The sequence below is a fragment of the Scyliorhinus canicula genome, chromosome 1 (assembly GCF_902713615.1).
Source record: "Scyliorhinus canicula chromosome 1, sScyCan1.1, whole genome shotgun sequence".
Lineage (NCBI taxonomy): Eukaryota > Metazoa > Chordata > Chondrichthyes > Carcharhiniformes > Scyliorhinidae > Scyliorhinus > Scyliorhinus canicula.
Window position 1 is genome coordinate 99,981,680 of NC_052146.1, and position 22,599 is coordinate 100,004,278.

At 50.5% G+C, this 22,599-nt stretch overlaps 1 protein-coding gene across 9 annotated transcripts in view; it reads right to left on the reverse strand.

Moving 5' to 3' along the window:
- Positions 1-22,599, reverse strand: part of mecr (mitochondrial trans-2-enoyl-CoA reductase) — a 361,687-nt gene that overhangs the window by 68,913 nt on the left and 270,175 nt on the right. For 5 of the 9 annotated variants that reach the window (XM_038796363.1, XM_038796367.1, XM_038796361.1 and 2 more), the window contains one exon: positions 18,679-18,751. In XM_038796363.1, coding sequence (XP_038652291.1) covers positions 18,679-18,751 — 73 coding nt within the window. Of the gene's footprint in view, positions 1-10,025; positions 10,129-10,787; positions 11,315-18,678; positions 18,752-22,599 lie in introns of those variants that run through there. The other 4 variants (XR_005460537.1, XM_038796366.1, XM_038796352.1 and 1 more) reach the window with 4 other exon arrangements.

Here is a 22,599-nt window from a genome sequence, read left to right on the forward strand (position 1 = left end):
CTTCAAGGACACTCAATGGTGCTCACCACACAGTCGCTCCGGTACAGCAGGTGGAGGTAGGAGCAGCAGAGGGGCTGGACGGTTGGAGGGCAGACCGGTCCCAGAAACCAGCTGCCGCACAGACGCGTCCCGGGCTCCTGGAATATCCATTCCCACCCATAGTTCCGATGCAGTCAGAGGCTCAGGGACTAGAGGAGGGGATGACGGCTGGTTTCCAGCACCTGTATACGCAGGTAGAGCAGTTCAACCGCCTGCAGGAGCAGGGAGTGGTGCCGGTCATGTGTGCCACCCAGGCCGAAACCGCAAGGGTGGCGTCTGCGGTGGAGGCAATGGGGGCGAAGGTGCTGGACATGGGTCAGGCCTGTGGCATTCCGTGCACACGGGGACCCAGGTCCAGAACAGGGCTGCCCACTCACAGGCAACCATGTGCCAGAGCCAGCTGCAGATTGCAGCGGCACTCCTCAGTGTGGCCGAGACACAGCAGGCCATTGCTGAGAGCATCGGCGCCATTTCCCAGGTGCTGGCCAGAGTCGCACAGATCCAGAGGGAGATGGCCCACTCCCTGTGTTCCATGGCCGCTAACATACAGACCCTGGTCGATACCAAAGTGGACATCCAGGACTGGCAGCACCAGGAGGGGCTGGTTTAGCTCACTGGGCTAAATCGCTGGCTTTTAAAGCAGACCAAGCAGGCCAGCAGCACGGTTCGATTCCCGTACCAGCCTCCCCGGACAGGCGCCGGAATGTGTGGCGACTAGGGGCTTTTCACAGTAACTTCATTGAAGACTACTCGTGACAATAAGCGATTTTCATTTCATTTTTAATTTCAGGTGTCGGGGGGCCTCGGGAGATGGCTCCTCTCGCTCCCCCGTCCCATGCAGAAGCCTGGGGGCCATTGGGCATGCCGAAGGAGGGGGAGGTGCTGGTGCCCATGCCGGTGACTCCTGCAGGGGAGGTCCCGGAACAGCGCAGAACCTCGGACTCCCACTCTCCTGCCCCTAATGCATCTGGTGGGCAGCGGGCAGAAAAGGGCGGCACCACGCCACCCGGGACATCCAAGGAACAGCAGGGCCCATCCAGGCCGGGCCTCCCCAGGAGACGTGCGCCAACGGAGACCCTCGTCGCAATGCAGGAGTCTCAGCAGTCTGCCTCCACTCCTGCTGTACCGTCTGCGGAATCACCAAGGTGTAGTGTTCGGGTCCATTGGGCCAGAAAGCTAGACATCAATTAAGGTGGCACGGGTTCAGGTCACAGTTTAGTTATAGGGACTAGGGCACAGACAATATATACCTCTTCACAATAAAAACCTGTCAAAAACGTTGAAACCTTCCTCTGTGCTCTGCCAAATGGGTGTGGAGGTGGGGCGGTGAGTGCTGGCCATTGGGAGTGGGGGGTGGTGGACGAGCGAGGCCCAGTGGGTGCACCCCACCCCACCCCCCACACCGATCCCCCACCACTGTCATCTGCGCCCCTCCCCCAGCTATTCAACAGGACCATACGATGGACTGGCCAGGTTGCATGCAGGGATCACCCAGGTGGAAGGTGGTACTGTGGGCATGAGACAGACATTGTCTAACGATGTGGAGCACAGAGCTCATCGCAGAGCGGGTTATTATCATACTCCATCCCATGGACCAGACCCGCTGTCACTTTCAACCCAGTGCCCTCAGCTCATTGTGCCGCAGGTATGTATAATGGAGGGGGGGTGTGCATGCGGGTGGTTCGGTGGTGTGGGAGGCAAGGGTGTTGTAGGGGAGGTGAGGGTGTTCGGTGCTGGGGAAGATGAGGATGGTTCAGTGGGGAAAGGGTGTGGTGTTGTGGTGTCCATGCCCCCGCCCAGCAACTCCCCCCCCCCCCCCCCAAGTTAATCCTGGTGGGCGCGGTCCACAGGGAACTGGATGTAGCTATCCGCCAGGGCATACAGTGCGTTCGTCACAGCATGGATGCACCGAGAACTGTCAGATGCCGGACAGGCCCCCACTCGGCGACTAGAAAGACCCCGTGGCATAAACGTTCAGGGCGACTGTTACCTTGACGGCCACCGGTAGGGGTCTCCTCCCCCACTCCCAAGCGGTGCCAAGTGTGTCATCATGTAGCAGATATGTCCAACAGTCTCCCGGCTCATCCAGTCTCCTCTTGCATGCCCGGTCTGGGAGTTCCTCAAAGGACATGCGGTGCCGGTACACGCAGGGCCTTATCCAGCACCTCATTGGCACCATCACCCCCTCCTCGTCTTGTTCCTCCTCCTTGCCCCATTCCTTCTCCTCCTCAGCCTGTCGGGCAGGCGGCCCTACAGCCTTGACAGCTGCCACCTGCCCCTCTGCAGCCCGCTCCACTGCTGCAGCGTCGGCCGCCTCTCTGCGCCGCTTCCGTTGACGCTACCACGGGGCTGCATGCAGGGCAGGGTCCCCGGCCACGGCAGCCAACATCGCTGGTTGGTTACCAAACATGATAATCTGCAGGGAATGAAGGGAAAACATATTATATATTATCATGGCGCATACACCCGTGCACAATCAGATGCCATGGGCTATATGGTCGCCCCAGCCACGCATGCCCTCCACCCTTGCCCCGTCGGTGCCCCCGCTCCTGGCACCTATCCCTGCTGCCAGGGCCACCATTTCATGGCACTGCCCTCACATGGGGGCTGCCGTCAGTGCGGCCCTGGGTGTTCCCCCTGGTGGGTGTTACCGGTTGAGGGGGTGGCCAGGGAGGGGGGCAGCACCCACCCAGCGTCCGGCATGGGTGACGAACAAGATGGCTTGGTACCTAGGCGCCGTCCTGTCATGTTGGTGGCTCCCCGACTGCTCGGTCTCTGTCTCCCCCCCCGGCTCTGGCAGGCTGCACTTCCCCCTGCAGAAAGCATGGCTGGTGTCCGTTACGAGAGCCCACAGTGCCCCAACGTCAAATTCTACCTCCTCTCACAGCAGCCTCAGCCAAGCCACCGGTATCACGATTTTTTATAGTTGGTTAGAAATACGCCGTTGGGGGCAGCACGGTGGCACAGTGGTTAGCATTGCTGCCTATGGCGCTGAGGACCCGGGTTTGAATCCCGGCCCTGGGTCACTGTCTGTGTGAAGTTTGCACGTTCTCCCCGTGTTTGCGTGGGTTTCACCCCCACAACCCAAAGATGTGCAGGGTAGGTGGATTGGCCACGCTAAATTGCCCCTTAATTGGAAAAAATAATTGGGTACTCTAAATTTATTTAAAAAAAGAAATACGCCGTTGCGAAATCGGCCCATTCAGGCCACAGAATCCCTCAGGCCCCAGAGAATCGGTTGTTGGGGCATATAATGTGATGCTCCGTCCGCCACAATTTCATCGGGTTGGGGGGGTCCCGAGAATCCAAAGCCGGCGTCAAACTCGATTTCGGCGTCGGAGCCGATTCTCCGGCAGATTACGTTTCGCGATTTCAGTGCGATGTCTCGGCGGATCCAGCCTCCTATGTTCTACCCATCCCCCCCCCCACCCAACTATCCCCTTCCACAACCCCGAGCCCCTTAGCGCAATGGCCAAAGGCTCTATAGCCAGTGCAAACAGGAGGGGGGGGACATGGGGCATCCCTGCCTCGTAGCCCGATGTAACCCAAAATACCCTGAATTCGCACAGGTTTGAATACAAACCTCGGCCCAATCCCGAATCTCTCTGGTACCGTCATCAAATAACTCCACTCTACCCGATCAAACGCCTTCTCTACATCCAACGTCACCACCACCGTCTCCCCCCCCCCTCCGCTGGAGAAAGCACCACATTCAAAAACCTCCTCACATTCAAGAACAACTGTCTTCCCTTTACAAATCCCGTCTAGTCCTCCCCGATCATCTTTGGGAGACACCCTTCCATTCTTAACGCTAACGCCAGTAACTTGGCATCCACATTCAGCAGAGGTATGGGCCTATACGACCCACATTCCACCGGATCATTGTCCTTCTTTAACAACGAGATGGAAGCCTTCCCCATTGTGTGTGGTAAACCACCCCTTCCCATTGCATCCTCAAACGTTCCCACCATCAATGGCGCCAACCTGTCCTTCAATTTTTTATAAATTCCGACCAAAATCCTATCGGGCCCTGCCATCTTCCCTGGTTGCATTCTCCCAATCACCACCTTCACTTCCTGCTCCCCCACCGGCTCCTCCAACCCTGCCCTCTCTTCCTCTACCAACCTCGGACACTCCAGCCTGTCGAGAAACTCCCTCCCCGCTCCTCCTCCGGTAGCTCCGACCTATACAGGTGGCTATAAAATTCCATGTATATTTTATTAATCTTCTCCGGTGCCACCAACTCCCAGTGCCTTTCCCACCAGAAAAAAGTCAATCCCTGCACCCCCCCCCCCCCCCCCCCCCCCCCCCCCCAGCTATCATCATAATCTCGGTCCCTGCCACTCTGGCCTGACCATTTGTCATCCTTTTGTTACTGTCAAAACCCTCTCCCCCACCCTCCCAGAATCCAACCATCCACTTCCTCTTGCAAACACTTCTCCCAGTATTAATCCCCCCCCCCAATTTCACACCTCCCAGGCCTGTCGCAACGATCGCGGTCCTTTCCCCCTCACCACACTCCCATTCACTAGCCAACCTTTGTTTGCTAGTGCGGAGACCCCTGCCAAAGCCCCCCTCCTGCTATTCCCCTCCTCAGAAACCCGGCCCCACATAGGCGAATAATCCCCCACTTCCCTTACATTAAAGAACAGTACAAAAACCGTGCCTCCAGAAACAAGACACAAACCCAAAACCCAATAAGCATGTGAACAACTATAAACAAAGATAAACTACACTCCCCCTTTCAAAAGACAGAATAATCAACCCCCCCACACCCAATACAAAGAAAAACCCTTCCACAAGAAAAAAAACACAATCACCATCCCCTCAAATCAAGTTCCAGTCCCAACACTCATCTCAGTCCCAGTCCTTCAGCCTTCACGAACGTCTCTGCCAGCTCCAGCGTCTCGAAATAGAAATCCTCGAGTTGTGCGCCACTCTCAACTTCGCAGGGTAGACCACTCCAAATCTCATGCTTTTGCTGCATAGTGCCGCCTTCACTCATCCAATAGTTGCCTTCTCGGCAATTCCGCCATCAAGTCCTGGTATATTCTTATACCAACACCTTCCCACCTCACCACTCGTCTCTGCTTTGCCCAACTCAAAACCTTCTTCACGTGAAACTTATGGAAGCAGATTATAACTGCCCTTGTTGGCTCATTTGCTTTAAGCTTCGGCCTGAGCGACCGATTTGCCCTGTCCAACTCATAGCGGGAGGGTTCCTCCATGGTGGCAGGTATGGGTGCTGGCATGTGATGTAGGGTAGCATGCGTCCACACTGCTGGCGGGTGGGGTTCTGTCGCCCGTTGGGTGGGATGGGGGGGTTATGGGAATGTGGGACGGGGGTTAGTGCCAGGGGCACAGTGCTGCCTACTCACCATGGCTGCCCTGAGGAAATCGTGCAGCTTTTTACGACACTGTTGTCCGGTCCTGTTGGTGGGGCCCACGGTGCTCAACGCCTCTTGTCACTTGCGCCCAGGCCCGGTGTACGGTGGCGGGTGGCAGCCATGGCTGGCCTTCCGGAGGAAAGAGAGGTCATCGAGGTAGAGTTCGGTGGCGGCGAGGAAGTGAAACAATGCTTAGTTGCGGATCCCCGTGACACATGTGCGGTTCATTTCTGGTCTCACCCATGCGGGAACCTGGACTGGTGGCTGCGGATTGTGTCCAGCACTGCCAGTCGGGCAGGAGCCGTGCTGCTGGCCGGGGGGGGGCTTCTGCAAGGGCTGGGAGGAGCACTATTTGGCAGGTCAGGTCTGCGCAGGGCCAGCGCCAGGTTTTATGGCGCGACCGCTGCAGATCTTCGTAGCCACTCGGACCCGGCCATACTCCGACCGTTTATTTTGTGGAGGCCGGAGGTTTTACTTGGCGCAGCTGCTCGCCCCTCACCGATTCCGCAACCAGTGAGGGGACTCCGCTGATTTCTTTCCGCATAAAACGCCACAGATCCTCTGCACTTAGCCTCAGAATCAGAGAATCTGGCCTATGTTTCGAAAGAGAACAAAGGGCATTTTGACAGAAAAATGTTTCTATCCCCAGCAGTTCGTGATGAGCTCACTTGGTAGTTTGATGATGTGTCAGCTGTAATAGCATTGATAAGAGGACACCAACAATACACATCGCAAGCAATGCCTCTGCCTTTGGATGGGGTGCATCCAATGGTACCACACACATTGGAGAAAGATGGAATGCTGAAAAGAAGGCATAAGCAGAAAGAATCAAAATTAATTACTTGGAATTGAAAGCTAGTGGGCTGAATTCTCCGAGCCTCCACTCCGAAATTGCGTCCCCGGAGAATCGCTTGATCGCCATCTACATAGGCACCCCCCCCCACCCTGCAATTCTCCGTGCAAAACTGGCCGTATTCCCGACAGCGTGGTTCTAACCACGTATCGGCCGTAGGGAACCAAGGGTGGTGGCTGCGGGACTAGTCCGCGGCCTCCCTGGTGGGGGGGGGGGGGGGGGGGGCAGGGGGATCCTTCATCATGGACGGCCAGGGGAGCGATGGGGGGGCACGGACCCGCGCGATCTCGGCGGGGGGCGCTACATTTTTGATGACGGTCCGCGGTGTGAGTCCACCATGTTGCACGGCGCGGCCGCCGCAGGGCGCATGCGCGGTCTCCCGACCGAAGTGCAGGGCCTCATATCCACAGCCAGAGCTGCGAGAAGCACTCCGGTGTCCTGCCAGCCACCTGCAGATAGGAAAATCGCTCAGGGCTTTCTTAAGGAAAGTCTAGAGTGAAATGCAGCATTTTTACACTGGCATGGGGACATAGTCCCATTTTTGCATAATCCAGCCCCCTTTCAGAGATGATATCACAGCTGTGATTAAGGAGGGAACGATGGAGGATTCGAGCACTGAGGCAATATGGGTGGAGCTGAGAAATAGGAAGGGTGCAGTAACATTGTTGGGACTTTACTACAGGCCTCCCAAAAGCGAGCATGAAGTAGAGGTACAAATATGCAGACAGATTATAGAAAAATGTAGGAACAATAGGGTGGTTGTGATGGGAGATTTTAACTTCCCCAACATTGAATGGGATTCGTGTAGTGTTGGAGGCATAGATGGAGCAGAGTTTGTAAGGAGCATCCAGGAGAGTTTTTTAGAGCAGTATGTAAATAGTCCAACTTGGGAAGGGGCCATACTGGACCTGGTATTGGGGAATGATCCCGGCCAGGTGGTTGATGTTTCAGTCGGTGATTACTTTGGGAATAGCGATCACAATTCCGTAAGTTTTAGAATACTCATGGACAAGGACAAGAGTGGTCCGAAAGGAAGAGTGCTAAATTGGGGAAAGGCAGAGTATAACAAAATTCGGCAGGAGCTAGGGAATGTGGATTGGGAGCAGCTGTTTAAGGGTAAATCCATGTTTGAAATGTGGGAGTCTTTTAAGGAAAGGTTAATTAGAGTGCAGGACAGACATGTTCCTGTGAAAATGAGAGATAGAAATGGCAAGATTAGGGAACCATGGATGACGGGTGAAATTGTGAGACTAGCTAAGATGAAAAAGGAAGCATATGTAAGATCGAGGCGACTCAAAACTGATGAAGCTTTGGAGGAATATCGGGACAGTAGGACGAATCTCAAACGCGCAATAAAGAGGGCTAAAAGGGGTCATGAAATATCTTTAGCTAACAGGGTTAAGGAAAATCCCAAAGCATTTTATTCGTATGTAAGGAGCAAGAGGGTAACTAGAGAAAGGATTGGCCCACTTAAAGACAAAAGAGAGAATTTATGCGTGGACTCAGAGGAAATGGGTGAGATTCTTAATGAGTACTTTGCATCGGTATTCACAAAGGAGAGGGACAAAATGGATGTTGAGGCTAGGGATGGATGTTTAAATACTCTCGGTCAAGTTTCATATGGAAGGGGGAAGTTTTGGGTATTCTAAAAGACATTAAGGTGGACAAGTCCCCAGGACCGGATGGGATCTATCCCAGGTTACCGAAGGAAGCGAGAGTCGAAATAGCTGGGGCCTTAACAGATATCTTTGCAGCATCCTTGAGCACGGGTGAGGTCTCGGAGGACTGGAGAATTGCTAATGTTGTCCCTTTGTTTAAGAAGGGTAGCAGGGATAATCCAGGGAATTATAGACCTGTGAGCTTGACGTCAGTGGTAGGCAAACTGTTGGAGAAGATACTGAGGGATAGGATCTATTCACACCTGGAAGAAAATAAGACTTATCAGTGATAGGCAGCATGGTTTTGTGCAGGGAAGGTCATGTCTTACAAACCTAATAGAATTCTTTGAGGAAGTGACAAAGTTAATTGATGAGGGAAGGGCTGTGGATGTCGTATACATGGACTTTAGTAAGGCGTTTGATAAGGTTTCCTATGGCAGGTTGATGGAAAAAGTGAAGTCGTATGGGGTTCAGGGTGTACCAGCTAGATGGATAAAGAACTGGCTGGGCAACAGGAGACAGAGAGTAGTGGTGGAAGGGAGCGTCTCAAAATGGAGAAGGGTGACTAGTGGTGTTCCACAGGGATCTGTGCTCGGACCACTGTTGTTTGTGATCTACATAAATGATCTGGACGAAGGTATAGGTGGCCTGATTAGCAAGTTTGCAGATGATACTAAGATTGGTGGAGTTGCAGATAGCGAGGAGGACTGTCAGAGAATACAACAAAATATAAATAGATTGGAGAGTTGGGCAGAGAAATGGCAGATGGAGTTCAAGCCAGGCAAATGCGAGGTGATGCATTTTGGAAGATCAAATTCAAGAGCGGACTATATGGTCAATGGAAGGGTCTTGGGGAAAATTGATGTGCAGAGAGATCTGGGAGTTCAGGTCCATTGCACCCTGAAGGTGGCAACGCAGGATGATAGAGTGGTCAAGAAGGCATACAGCATGCTTGCCTTCATCGGAAGGGGTATTGAGTACAAGAGTTGGCAGGTCATGTTACAGTTGTATAGGACTTTGGTTCGGCCACATTTGGAATACTGCGTGCAGTTCTGGTCGCCACATTACCAGAAGGATGTGGATGCCTTGGAGAGGGTGCAGAGGAGGTTCACCAGGATGGTGCCTGGTATGGAGGGTGCTAGCTATGAAGAAAGGTTGAGTAGATTAGGATTGTTTTCGTTGGAAAGACGGAGGTTGAGGGGGGACCTGATTGAGGTCTACAAAATTATGAGAGGTATGGACAGGGTGGATAGCAACAAGCTTTTCCCAAAGAGTGGGGGTGTCAGTTACACGGGGTCACGATTTCAAGGTGAGGGGGAAAGTTTAAGGGAGATGTGCGTGGAATGTTTTTTACGCAGAGGGTGGTGGGTGCCTGGAACGCTTTACCAGCGGAGGTGGTAGAGGCGGGCATGATAGCATCATTTAAGAAGCATCTAGACAGGAATATGAATGGGCGGGAACAGAGGGAAGTAGACCTTGGAAAATAGGAGACAGGTTTAGATAAAGGATCTGGATCGGCGCAGGCTGGGAGGGCCGAAGGGCCTGTTCCTGTGCTGTAATTTTCTTTGTTCTTTCTTTGCCTTGGAGATTTTTGCACACAAAACAGCAAGGTACATATTTCTTTGAAACTAGTGATATATACAAACAATATGGGAGGAACAAAATCAAAGGCATGAAATTAACTATTCACAATTTCCCCCAGAAATGGCACAAACCTAAAGACACCGCAAAATATTTGTCTGGTGCCCTGAATCAAATACCTGATGAAAGGCACAGTGGATAGCACAGGTCCCAGGTGGAGGACCTGGGTTCGATCCCGGCTCTGGGTCACTGTCCGTGTGGAGTTTGCACATTCTCCCCGTGTTTGCGTGGGTTTCATCCCCACAACCCAAAAGATGTGCAGGGTAGGTGGATTGGCCACGCCAAATTGCCCCTTAATTGGAAAAAATGAATTGGGCACTCTAAATTTAGATTTAAAAAAAAATACCTGATGATGAATCAAGGAAATTCAATGGAAGCTAGATTGGGACAGTTTCCTGACAGCTATACAATTTTTATTAAAACCTGATGTTGACCTTTTTGCATTACCTTTCAGTGCACAGTAGAAAATGATGTTCCTTGGTTACCAGATCCTGTTGGCATGGCAACAGATGCCTTTCCATTCAGTTGTTCAAGCATTTCCCGAGTTTTGCTTGATAAGTACCGAAAATTGAAAGGAAGGAAGCTGATGGTTTCATGATAATTCCGAGAGGGTCAACACAGCCATTGTTTGCAAGTTTGTGGAATTTACTTGTGCAAGAATCAATGATACTTCCAATAATTAAATATTTAATTTCTCTGACTACTTCAACAACGCCACCTGCTTTATAAGCACCCAAACTTTAAGTCCTGCAGATTATCAGGAAAACCTGTAAGACGAGAGCTGACATCATTCTATCTGTCTGGAGACCATTAACTAGGAAGCATTACACTTCTTACATCAAGTAATGGATAGGTTTTTGCAGTAAACAACAAATTAATCCACTGCAAACATCTGTGGAAAATGGTTAGGAACTTTTAACCTCATGGTTTCAGACTGGGCTCTAATAAATAAGTAAATAATCTTTTTAATAAATAAATAACCTTTATTGTCACAAGTAGGCTTACATTAACACTGCGATGAAGTTACTGTGAAAATCCCCCAGTCGCCATATTCTGGCGCCTGTTCGGGTTTACAGAGGGAGAATTCAGAATGTCTAATTCTCCAAACAGCATGTCTTTCGGGACTTGTGGGAGGAGACGGGAGCACTCGCAGGAAACCCACGCAGCCAGGAGGAGAACATGCAGACACCGCACAGATAGTGACCCAAGCCGGGAATTGAACCTGGGAACCTGGCGCTGTGAAGTGACAGTGCTAACCACTGTGCTACCATGTTGCACTATGTACTACCATGAATAGAGCAAAATGAGTCTTGCTTTTTATTGTATTGCCAGATGGGCATACGTTGGACTCACATCCACAAGTCACTCATTTTATGAAAGGTGCGTATAACTTCAAACCAATTGTGCCAAGATATAGTATGTCCTAGGATATAAAGCCTGTGGTGGACTGAAGCTCCAAACGCTTTTGCCTGTTTCGCACTCACTCTTCAAGAAGTGACAATGAAAACATATATGTTAATTGCTTGGGTATCTGCACAGTGTCAGCAGACAATGCATCTTCCAGACATGAGCAATATGCAAAAAACGGCACGTCTTTTATTTTTCCAGTGAATGATCTTGTGAAGTAGAGCAAATCAGGGAGAACTGGTTGTCAACTTCTGTTGAAGGCATACTCATCATACCCATATTTAACTGTCTACAAACAATTGCGAGAATATTTTCTTTGTACTGAACACCTTCGAAACAATACAAAATACATGTGTCAGTTTCATAACACCACAAAAGAATGACCACAGGCACCATAGCTAGATGGATATGTCACACCATGATCAAAGCTGGAATTGACATGAACGTATTAAAACCTCATCCTACAAGAGTGACTGCCACATCTAAAGCCAATTTAGCCATGATCCCGGTAGTGAACATTTGCAACACTTAGAATGTAGCAGTGAAAAAACTTTCTAAACATCCTACAAACCGTTAAAAGACAGTGAATACATTCGTAGTGGCATTTTTACAGGGCTAGAAATGACACTGGTGCCCATTTTAAGGGTTATATTTGTAAGACTAAGGTTGATTCAGAATTAAAGATTTGAACTCTTCTTTGGGTTTTGAATTAGAGGAAAATTAATCCTCAGGAGGAAAATGCCTGAGAGTATTATTTTCTATATGTACTTGGAGTTGCAACACATAAAACAGATGAAACATAGTGTTAGGCATTACTGTTACTGTTTCTATAGATGCAACAGGTAATTAATTGCATTAAAAGTATTAGAGAAACTGCAAATCTAACTAAATCTATTATTTATTGAGCTGACATTATGAGGTCAGTTTGCTTTGAAAATCTCACATTATTTCAAACGAACTACATTGCAAAATAAAATAGAAAGATTAAATAATTAATCTGTTCAATGCTTAACCTTCAGTTTATTAGCGCTAAGCAGCATGGTTTTGTGACAGGAGGCGGTGTCTCATTAACTTGATCGAGTCTACTGAGGAAGTGACGAAGATGATTGATGAAGGAAGGGCAGTGGATATTGTCTACATGACTTCAGTAAAGCCTTTGACAAGATCCCTCATGGCAGACTGGCACAAAAGGTAAAGTCACACGGGATCAGAAGTGAGCTGGCATGATGGATACAGAACTGGCTTGGTCATAGAAGACAGACGGTAGAGTGGAAGGGTGCTTTTCTGAATGAAAGGCTGTGACTAGTGGTGTTCCACAGGGATCAGTGCTGGGACCTTTGTTGTTCGTAGTAAATATAAATGATTTGGAGGAAAATGTAGCTGGCCTGATTAGTAAGTTTGAGGCTGACAAAAAGTTTGGTGGAGTTGCGGATGGTGAGGAGGATTGTCAGAGGATACAACAGGAACTAGATTGATTGGTTGGAGGCTTGGGCGTAGAAATGGCAGATAGAGTTTAATCTGGACAGAGAGGTAATGTATTTTGGAAGGCCTAATACAGGTGGGAATTATACAATAAATGGCAGAACCCTTAGGCGTATTGACAGGCAGAGAGATCTGGGTATACAGGCCCACAGATCACTGAAAGTGGCAACGCATGCGGATGAGGCAGTCAAGAAGGCATACAGGACTTCTGGTGGTGGTGATGTGCTGAGCGGACGCACATCAGGTGGCTCTCCTTCCAATCCGACCCAAAATAGCAAATTTTCCAGGATTCTTGTCTCAAAAAGCCACCCAAAAAAACTCCTAAAAACTCAAAAGACACTAGTGGCGAATAAGTAGAACGGAAGATTCTGGCAAACGGCAGTTCAAAGGGCCGGCGAGAAGGTAGAAGTGGTAGCAAGTGGCAGGAGCGGTGAGCAGCCAGGCCAGTGGACGCATGAGGCGAGGCAGAGGCCCCGGCGAAACAAGAGAGGGGACGACCGGCGGCCCAAACAGGCAGTGGTGCCCTCCACTACACCGGGGGATTGATGGCAGACATTCCTAAAAAAAAGAACTGGCTCACATGAGGGAGGCAATCAAAATGGAACTCCAGGTGGTGAGGAAAGAGGTGGTGAAGGAGGTGGTGATGGAAGTGATGGCTGCCTCCAGCGCACAATAGACGGCCTGGGAAAGAAGGTGGAAGCCCAGGAAACGACGATCCTGGCGGCAGCAGCCGAGAGCGATCATTGTGAAGTTGCACCAGTACCAGGACCGGGAAAAGATCCTGAGGTGGATCCAACAGACAAAGCCTTGCTCGTGGGAAGGACACAGAATAAGGATCTATCAGGACACTGGGGTTGACCTCGCAAAAAAAAAGGGTTGAATTCAATAAGGTGAAATCGGTGCTCTACAAGAGAGGGGTGAGGTTCAGCGTGTTGTTCTTGGCAAGGCTCTGGGTAACCTATAAAGGAAAAGAACATTACTTCGGCACCCCAGCGGAGGCCAAGGAGTTTGTGAAGACCAACAATCTAGAAAAAGAACAGACGCAGCAACAGGATGACACAGGGCCAAGATCTGTTGCATGGACTCTGTGTTTGCGCGGGACTTCACTGCCTCGTTCTCGTACTAAAGAAGGACAGAGAGAGGGAAGCGAGGATAGGGGAAACAGGTGAGGAGCGAGGAAGGAAACGGAGACGGGCAGATAGAACAGAGGCAGGGTGAGACCAGTCCATGGAGGGGAGTCACAGTACTAGCAGGGAGGGAGAGCACGGTCAGTCAAGCAGCAAAGGGGGCTGTAGCGCACCTTGCAGAGGAGAGGGAGCGTCTGGCCGCGGGGGGGGGGGGGGGGGGGGGGGGGGGTGCAGGACAGAAAGTGGGGGGGGGGGGGCGAATACAGGCGGGAGGAAAGGGAAGGGGGATAGGGAGGGTAGGGGGAAACTCACAGAACAGAAAAAGGGCAGAAGGATAGGAAATGGTTAGCAACGTGACAGACACAGGCCTCAGCAGGCATGCTACAGGCCGAGGAATCAAGATGCTGCCGCAAGCAGTCACTTTGGAGGGTTCCTGGAGTGCAGGGGCGCACCCACAAGGTGTTCACACAGTTGGTGGCCATGTTGGGTGCCCCAAGGACAAAGGGAAATGCCAGAATGCAGGGGCCTGACCTCATGGGGGTAGCGGCGACCGCGGCCATTTTGAACAGCCCCTAACAAAGGGACACCCCGACGTGCAGGGGCGCGTTCACCAGGTAAGTATGGTTGATCCCGCAGGACAAGGGGGTCAGATAGTCATCTGGAATGTAAGGGGAGTTAACGGTCCAGTGAAAAGATACAGAATCTACACCCACGTGAGAAGCCTGAAGGCGGACAGTCTACCTGCAGGAGACACACCTGAGGGAGAAGAGAAGATTACTGTTATGGAAGGGCTGGGTGGGACAGACGTACCATTCATGCGAAGGGATGAGGGCTAGGGGAGTGGCCATACTGATCAGCAAGAGGACCAGATTTACTGAAACTAGGACAGTTACGGACCCAGGGGGGTGCTATGTCATAGTCAGCGATGTCCTAGTGTACGCACCCAACTGGGACGACACATGCTTTATAAAAAAGACCATGGCATAAATCCCCGACATTGACACACACCGACTGATTACAGGGGGCAACGTTAACTGTGTACAGGACTCACTGACCGACCGATCAAACCCCAGAACGGGGAAAAAGACAGGCATGGCTAAGGAACTGGGAGCATTTACGGAGCAGATGGGGTGGTGGACCCGTGGAGGTTCCTGCACCTGGGAGAGAAAGAATTATAGTTTTTTTCACAACTGCACAAGGTATATAACCGTATAGACTTCTTTGCAGCAGGGAAATTGGTGTTTCCAGGAATTACAGGAGCGGAGTACTCGATGATAGTCATCTCCGACCACACTCTGCACTACGTGGATGTGAGGTTGGAGACGGGCCTTGCCCAACGCCCCACACGGAGGCTGGACACAGACCTCCTGGCCGACAAGACCTTCTGCCAAAAAATATCACAGGCCATAGGCAAATATGTCACTAACAACAGGAACAGGGGAGTCTCACCTTCCACATTCTGAGAGGCACTAAAGGCTGTGATCCGAGGGGAAATAATAGCCTACAAGGCACGCAGAGATAGGGAAGAGAGGGAAGCCAGGCAACAGCTGATCGACTCCATCTTGGAGGTAGACAGAAAGTACTCCGAGACCCCGATCGTAGAGCTACTGGCGGAGAGGAAAAATCTACAAATGGACTTTAACCTGCTATCTACGTGGAAAGCAGTGTTATCAACTCTGCCAGACACGGGGGACATTTTACGAACACGGAGAAAGGCTGGCTGCCTACTGGCTCACCAGCTGAGGAAGCAGGCAGCCATGAGGGAAATAGCACAGGTAAAGGATGGCGGAGGCAGACTGGTAGCAGAACCAAAAGAGGTCAATCAAGCATTTGAGACCTTCTACCGAGGACTGTGCAACTCTGAACCCCCTCGAGGGGGACGCGGGGGTGAAACAATTCCTCGACGGACCGGAAATGCCGGTTGTGGAGGAGGACAGACGAGGGTAGCTGGAAGCACCAATACATCTGGGAGAAATCATGGAGAGAATCAGCTTGATGCAGGCAGGAAGGCGCTGGGACCTGGACTTATACAAAAGATTTGCACCGGCCTTGGCCCCACATCTAAGGACATGTTCACAGACTCGCTGACAAGGGGCACTTTGCTTCCTATGCTAGCGCAGGCCACAATCTCACTGACACCCAAAAAAGGCAAAGACCCGACGGCATGTGGATCATATAGACCTATTTCGCTGCTGAATGTGGATGCAAAAATACTCGCAAAGGTCCTGCCCAAAAGGCTGGAGAATGCCGTACCGGAGGTGGTCGCTGAAGACCACATGGACTTTGTCAAGGGTAGGTAACTCACTGTGAACATCAGGCGGCTGGTGAACGCAATAATGACCCTCCTGGGGAGAGAACACCAGAGGTGATCATCTCCCTGGACACAAAGTCGAATGGAGGTACCTCCTCGAGGTGCTAGAACGGTTTGGGCTAGGAGCAGGATTCACTGCCATGGTGTGACTCCTATACAACGCTCCCAAGGCGAGCGTTCAAACTAACACCACTAGCTCTGAAGTCCTCCAGCTACAAAGAGGCACAAGGCAAGGATGCCCACTGTCCCCTCTCCTGTTTGCATTACCAATCGAACCCCTGGCGATAGCCCCACAGGGTTAGAAAAACTGGATGGGCATCCAGAGAGGAGACACAGAGCACAGAGTCTCACTCTATGTGGATGACCTGCTCCTGTACATCTCAAAGGACTGAAAGCAATCATGTGGATCCTAAAAGAGTTCGGAACCTTCTCAGGTTACAAATTTTTGATACCTGGGGATCCAAATAGCCAGAGATTGGACACAGGTCCACAAATGGAACCTGACCAGCCTGGTGGAGGAAGTCAAAAAGGATCTATAGAGGTGGGACACACTCCCAGTCTCCCTGGTCAGGAGAGTGCAGACAGTCAAAATGAACGTGTGGCCGAGGTTCCTCTTCCTGTTTAGGTCCATACCGATCTTCATCCCCAAGGCCTTCTTCCAGAACTTAGATAGCTTAATTATGGCATTTGTGTGTGTGTGTGTGTGTGTGTGGTGGTGGTGGTGGTGGGGGTGGTGGGGGGAGCCCCAAATCAACACTGCAAAGGAGGAAAATTGAGGGAGGTCTGGCGCTGCCAAACCTGCAATATTGCCACTGGGCGGCAGCATTGGAAAGAGTGAGGGGATGGGTGCACGAACCCAACTTGCAGTGGGTCCGGATGGAGGAGGCCTCCTGAAAGGGAATGATCCTCCGGGCCCTGGCCACTGCAGCACTCCCATCCCCCTCGGCAAAATACAGATCGATCTCCGTGGTAATGGCCACACTGAAAACGTGGAGCCTGCAAAGACAACATTTCGGACTGACCGGGATGTCCCCCATGGCCTCCATCTGCGGTAACCACAGATTCCCGCCAGCCATGTTAGACGCAACGGTTAAAAAACGGTGACAGGACGGGGGAACGCAGGACTTCTACTTAGGGCACAGAGTAGCGACGCCGAACGAACTGACGGAGGAATGTGAACTGCCGACAGGACAGAAAATGAGACACTTACAAATAAAACATTTCCTCCGCAAAGAGACAGTAAGATACCCCAGGGCCCCGGAGACCACACTGTTAGAACACGGACAGCAAAGAAGGGGAATTCTGCGGGAAGATATACGGACAGCTGCTAGACAGAGCCCAAACACCACTGGAATAGACCAGATGGAAATGGGAGGATGAATTGGGGACATAAGTGGGGTGGGGATTCTGGAGCGAAGCACTGAGCAGGACCAACTCCACCGCCTCCTGCTCAAGGCTCAGCCTAATGCAGCTCAAAGTGGTGCACAGAGCACACCTGACCAGAACCCGAATGAGCAGGTTCTTCCCGGAGGTGGAGGATAAATGTGAACGGTGCCAGAGGGGCCCGACCAACTACACCCACATGTTCTGGACAGCCTTCTCTGAGGCAATATCTAAGGTTGTTGGGGTGACGGTGAAGCCATGCCCAAATGTGGCAATCTTCGGGGTATCAGAACAGCCAGAGCTCCAGATGGGGAAGAGGGCCGACACCCTAGCTTTTGCTTCTCTAATCGCATGCCGGAGATTCCTGCTCGACTAGTGATCAGCAGCACCACCCACAGCTGCAGACTGGCTCGCTGACCTTTGAGAATTTCTCCAGCTGGGGAAGATAAAATACGCCATCCGAGAGTCGGAGGAAGGCTTCCTTACTGCATGGGCCATGATGTGGAGATGCCGGCGTTGGACTGGGGTGAGCACAGTAAGAAGTCTTACAACACCAGGTTAAAGTCCAACAGGTTTGTTTCAAACATGAGCTTTCGGAGCGCAGCTCCTTCCTCACCTGTTTGAAACAAACCTGTTGGACTTTAACCTGGTGTTGTAAGACTTCTTACTGTTACTGCATGGGGGCAATTTGTTGGTCTGTTCCAAAACCTGTTTGAGGTCAACAACAGCCAGTAGAGGGAGAACTGGAAGGTATAGAAGGGGGAAAAAACAAAAGACAAGGTGCAACGCCAGGGATGCACAACCCAGGGGGTAGGGGGAAAAAGGGGCAGAGAGTCTGAGATGGGCAAAGAGGAACAACACTGAGGTAGGGGGAACCTGTCTCTGCCTCTCCCCTCGCCCCCAACTCATCCACACAAAAAAACAGGGCTGAGGTCGACAAAGGGATAAGAGAAGGTGGGGGGGGAACCAAGGAAAAGGGGGGAGCACCTCCCTGTATCGACCAGCAAGGATAGCAAGGGGGCTGGGGGCGGGGGGGGGGGGGGGGGGGGGGTGGTAGAAGTTAGGGAAAGGGGGGAGGACACGATGAATTATATGGCAGCAATCTTTAAATAAATTAAAATAAGATGAAAACCTTTTTGCGTTACACTGTACACTAAATAAACATGAACATCAATGTACATAATGTTGAAAATGCCAATAAAAACATCTCTTAAATAAAGGCAAATGGCATGCTTGCTTTCATCAGTCAGGCTTTAAGTATAAAAATTGACAAGGCATGCAGCAGCTGTACAGTACCTTGGCTAGGCCACATTTGGAATATTGTGTACAATTCTGGTTACAAACTGCAGAAAATCTGTATTACAGATTTCAGCTTCAAAGATCCACTCACCATGTCCATGGTCTAGCTTCCACTGTGTTACCCAGAATCCACAGATTTTAACATTGTTGAAAATAAGTGCACTCTAGAAAAAAAGTAGGAAAATTTAAAACTTAAATGTCAGCATCCTGATCAAACTAAATATTTTCTTTTGAAATTATGATGTGGGATTAATAATTCTGAACTGAGCAGACAATGCAGTACATTTTTCTATATTAATTCATGGAATGTGGGCATCAGAGGCAAGGCCAGTAAATATTACCCATTCCTCATGCCACTAGAGAAAATGGTGGTGGGAAGCATTCTTGAATGCTGCATCCAGTGATGTAGGCACACATACAGTGCTATTAGGGAGGGAATTCCAAGGTTATGAGGAAGAGACGGCGTTTTAGTTCCAAATCAGGATGATGTATGACTTGGAAGGAAAAGTGCAGGCAGTGATGTTCCCATGAGTCTGCTGCCTTTGTTCTGCAAGACAGAGTTCAAGTACTGGGCAGGACTAAGAGCGATCAGTGAACCTTTGTGCACTTAATTTAACATCTGCAATGCCTGCATTATAAAAAGCCAATAGACTGAAGTTCTGAAATTTAAATCCTGTTTGTTGAGAGTTGAGGCAAGAGTTGGTGCATCACTTAAGCGCTAGTGTCTTAGTTTGGCTTGGATAAGAACCTTGTTTTTGACACCATCTACTGACCTCTGTGAGTATGAGAGGGACATCAGGAATAGGCAGCATCAGACTGATAATATTCTGTTTAAAAATATAAAATGCTGGAAATTTCGAGCAGTTATTTGTGGAGAGAGAAGCAGAGTTGACATTTCAGGTCCATGAGCTTTCATGAGAACAGGGAGGGTGAGATGTAATAGGTTTAAACAAGTGAAATGGGGAATAGCGTAGGACTTCACCAAAATAGCAAATAGAGCGAACAGCCAAAACCAACAAAAAAAGAAACAAAATATAGACAGAGGTTCCAATTTAAAATTATTGAACTCAGTGTTGAGTCCAGAGGTTAAAGTAACTTATCAAAATACGAGATAATGCCTTTTGAGATTACATGCGCTTCAATGGAACACTACAGGAGGCTAGGACTGAAAGGTCGGAGTTGGAGCAAGGTGGAGAATTAAAATTACAGGTGACATGAAACTCAGGGTCACAGTTGCATACTGAATGGTCACCCAATTTGTGTTGTACCCTCTTGACTGCAGTGAGTAGCAAATACAGCATATTTAATAGAAAGAATTACAAATAAATCACTTGGAAAAGTGTCTGTGGCCCTGGATGGTCACAAGGGAGGAGATAAAAGGGCAGGTGTTAAATCTCTTGCATGGAAAGGCACTCTGGGAAGGAGAGAGTCGGGACTACAAAGAGAAGCAGTTAGCCCCTGGGGAAAAATACCTCCCAGTGACTACTTTCAGGAGGAGTAGGATGGAAAATCGGGTGAAAGATACCAACAACAAAAGCGGAAGTGCATTTATCCCCATAAAACAGAGCTTGCCAGCTTACTAAAATTTAAGTTCTGGAAAATTTCTGGAAGAGTGTTAATATTTCAATGAGAATGCTTCAATTTACAGTCCGACATAGAGTACATTTCACTAAGACGGGTATAGGGCGGCAAGTGGCAGTGGTTAGCACTGGGACGACAGCCCAGGACCCCAAATCCCAGCCCTGGGTAATTGTCCATGTGGAGTGTAGCCATCTAAAATGGCCACCTGCAAAGGACCATGGGAATTGTGATCAGCTCGGACACAGACAGGTACACAGCCTCTGTGTATTGTGCAATGAAGCCAGACCTGACTGAAATTTGTATCCATTAAGAGTCAATCACCATTTCCCCCAGGACAATAGAGTTTGAACCAAGGAGTTACAACAATAGCAGACTAACCGGCGTACTTCCCCTTATTTGGAAAGGTCGACTTGCCTCGGACAATGGTAGCTAGGACCCGCCCAGCCACTGAGGTATCCGCCCCCTAACTGACCAGGATCAATGAGGGTGATTAAAACCCTTTTGATCTATTGGATCTGGAGATAGGACCGCCCAAAAGGGCGCGAAAGAAAGAGAAGGATAAGGAGCCCTGTGCACTGGGACCAGCCTCTTTTGGACCGGCCTGTGTGCGACCAACCGTAGCATATCAACGAGCCAAGTTCAAGGACCCGCGATCGCTACCTGAAGGACGAGCCCAGCTGAGGAATTCCGGGAGAAGTTAGCCGCTAAAGACAGGGAAATCGCTGATGTTAAATGCGCCCACCAGTCTTGCATAGTACACCTTAGCAGCTTCCATACCCAGTACGACAAGTCTATCAAGATACACAGCGGCAGTCTTGGTAAGAGAGGAGACTGGTAGCATAGTGGTTAGCACAAATGCTTCACAGCTCCAGGGTCCCAGGTTCGAATCCCGGCTTGGGTCACTGTCTGTGTGGAGTCTGCACGTTCTCCCAGTGTGCGTGGGTTTCCTCCGGGTGCTCCGGTTTCCTCCCACAGTCCAAAGATGTGCGGGTTAGGTGAATTGGCCATGATAAATTGCCCTCAGGGTCCAAATTGCCCTTAGTGTTAGATGGGGTTACTGGGTTATGGGGAGAGGGTGGAGGTATGGGCTTGGGTGGGGTGCTCTTTCCAAGAGCCGGTGCAGACTCGATGGGCTGAATGGCCTCCTTCTCCACTGTAAATTCTATGTTTCAGACCCAGTTAACAAAAAAATGCACCAATTAACAGGCAGCTTTAAGAGCGCTCCACCAGACCACTAAAGAACAAAGGCGTTGACCACGCTAAATGCCAATGAAAGATAGATAAGCTCCAGTCGCTACTTTCTGTTGAGAAGGTTTTATGTGTACCTTCGGGGCAGATGAGGAAGAGATGGCAGGCTGGGAAGAATTGAATGAAAGCGCGCAAATGTGTGTAAAGAGAAAGAAGAGTCAAAAGCAACCGCCACGCATCCCAAAAAAAAAAGCACCAGCAGCACAGATCGCACCAACCCCCACAACTGCCCCAAAACCCATGAATCCGATCACCACAGAAAGAAGAATTAGAGACCAAGCAGGCCCATATATCACCTACATCACCCCACTTTCGGTAACCCAGTTAAGGGACGCTTGCACGAAAATCACTCCATTTCAACCCACCGGAGACCCGCATAGCTTCTTTGAGGAGGTGCGCCAACAAAAGGTTTTGTACGGGTTAGATGAGAGGGAGGAGGTAAAATTGATCGTAATGAGCCTCGGTCAGTTGGTCAGGTCAGCTTTGCCAGACCCCTGCGGTTCCATCGGTTCAGTGACCGGGAGTGTGTTCTCCGATGGGCCAAGAAGGTGAGGGGTAGTAAGTGGGAGAATTCGGTAGTGCGTATCTACCAGGACTGGAGTGCGGAGGTGGCCAAGCGGAGAGCCGGGTTTAACCGGGCGAAGGCGGTGCTCCATGGAAAGCAGGTGAAGTTCGGCATGTTGCCGCCTGTGGGTCACCTACAAGGACCGGCATCACTACTTTGAGTCCCCGGAGGAAGCGTGGGCCTTTGTGCAGGCTGAAAAGCTGGACTCGAACTAGAGATTGGGGGCTGTATGAGTTTTTTTATTTATATATCATTGTTTACGCTGTAGCGGGATATTCTGCTTGTTTTTGTTTTTTCTCTCGCTTTCGGACGATGTGGGTAATGGTTTTGTGTTCTAAGGGGGGTACTGGGGTTTGTGGTTGATCTGTGTCTTTGTTTGTACAGAGTTGATGGTTGGGTTGGGACTGCGGTTTGGGAGCTGCATTGGTGGGGTGGGGCAATGTGAAAGCGCGGGCTTTTCTCTGGTTTCCCGTGCTGCGGGACGAGGGGTGGAGCTGGTGGCGAGGGGCGTGGTTATTAGACCGGGTTTCCCGCGCTGAAGCGGTGCCCAGGAGCTGATGCAGGGGAGGAGGGGGGACCTCATATCGGGAGGGGTCGGAGTTAGAGCGGGAGCTGCCG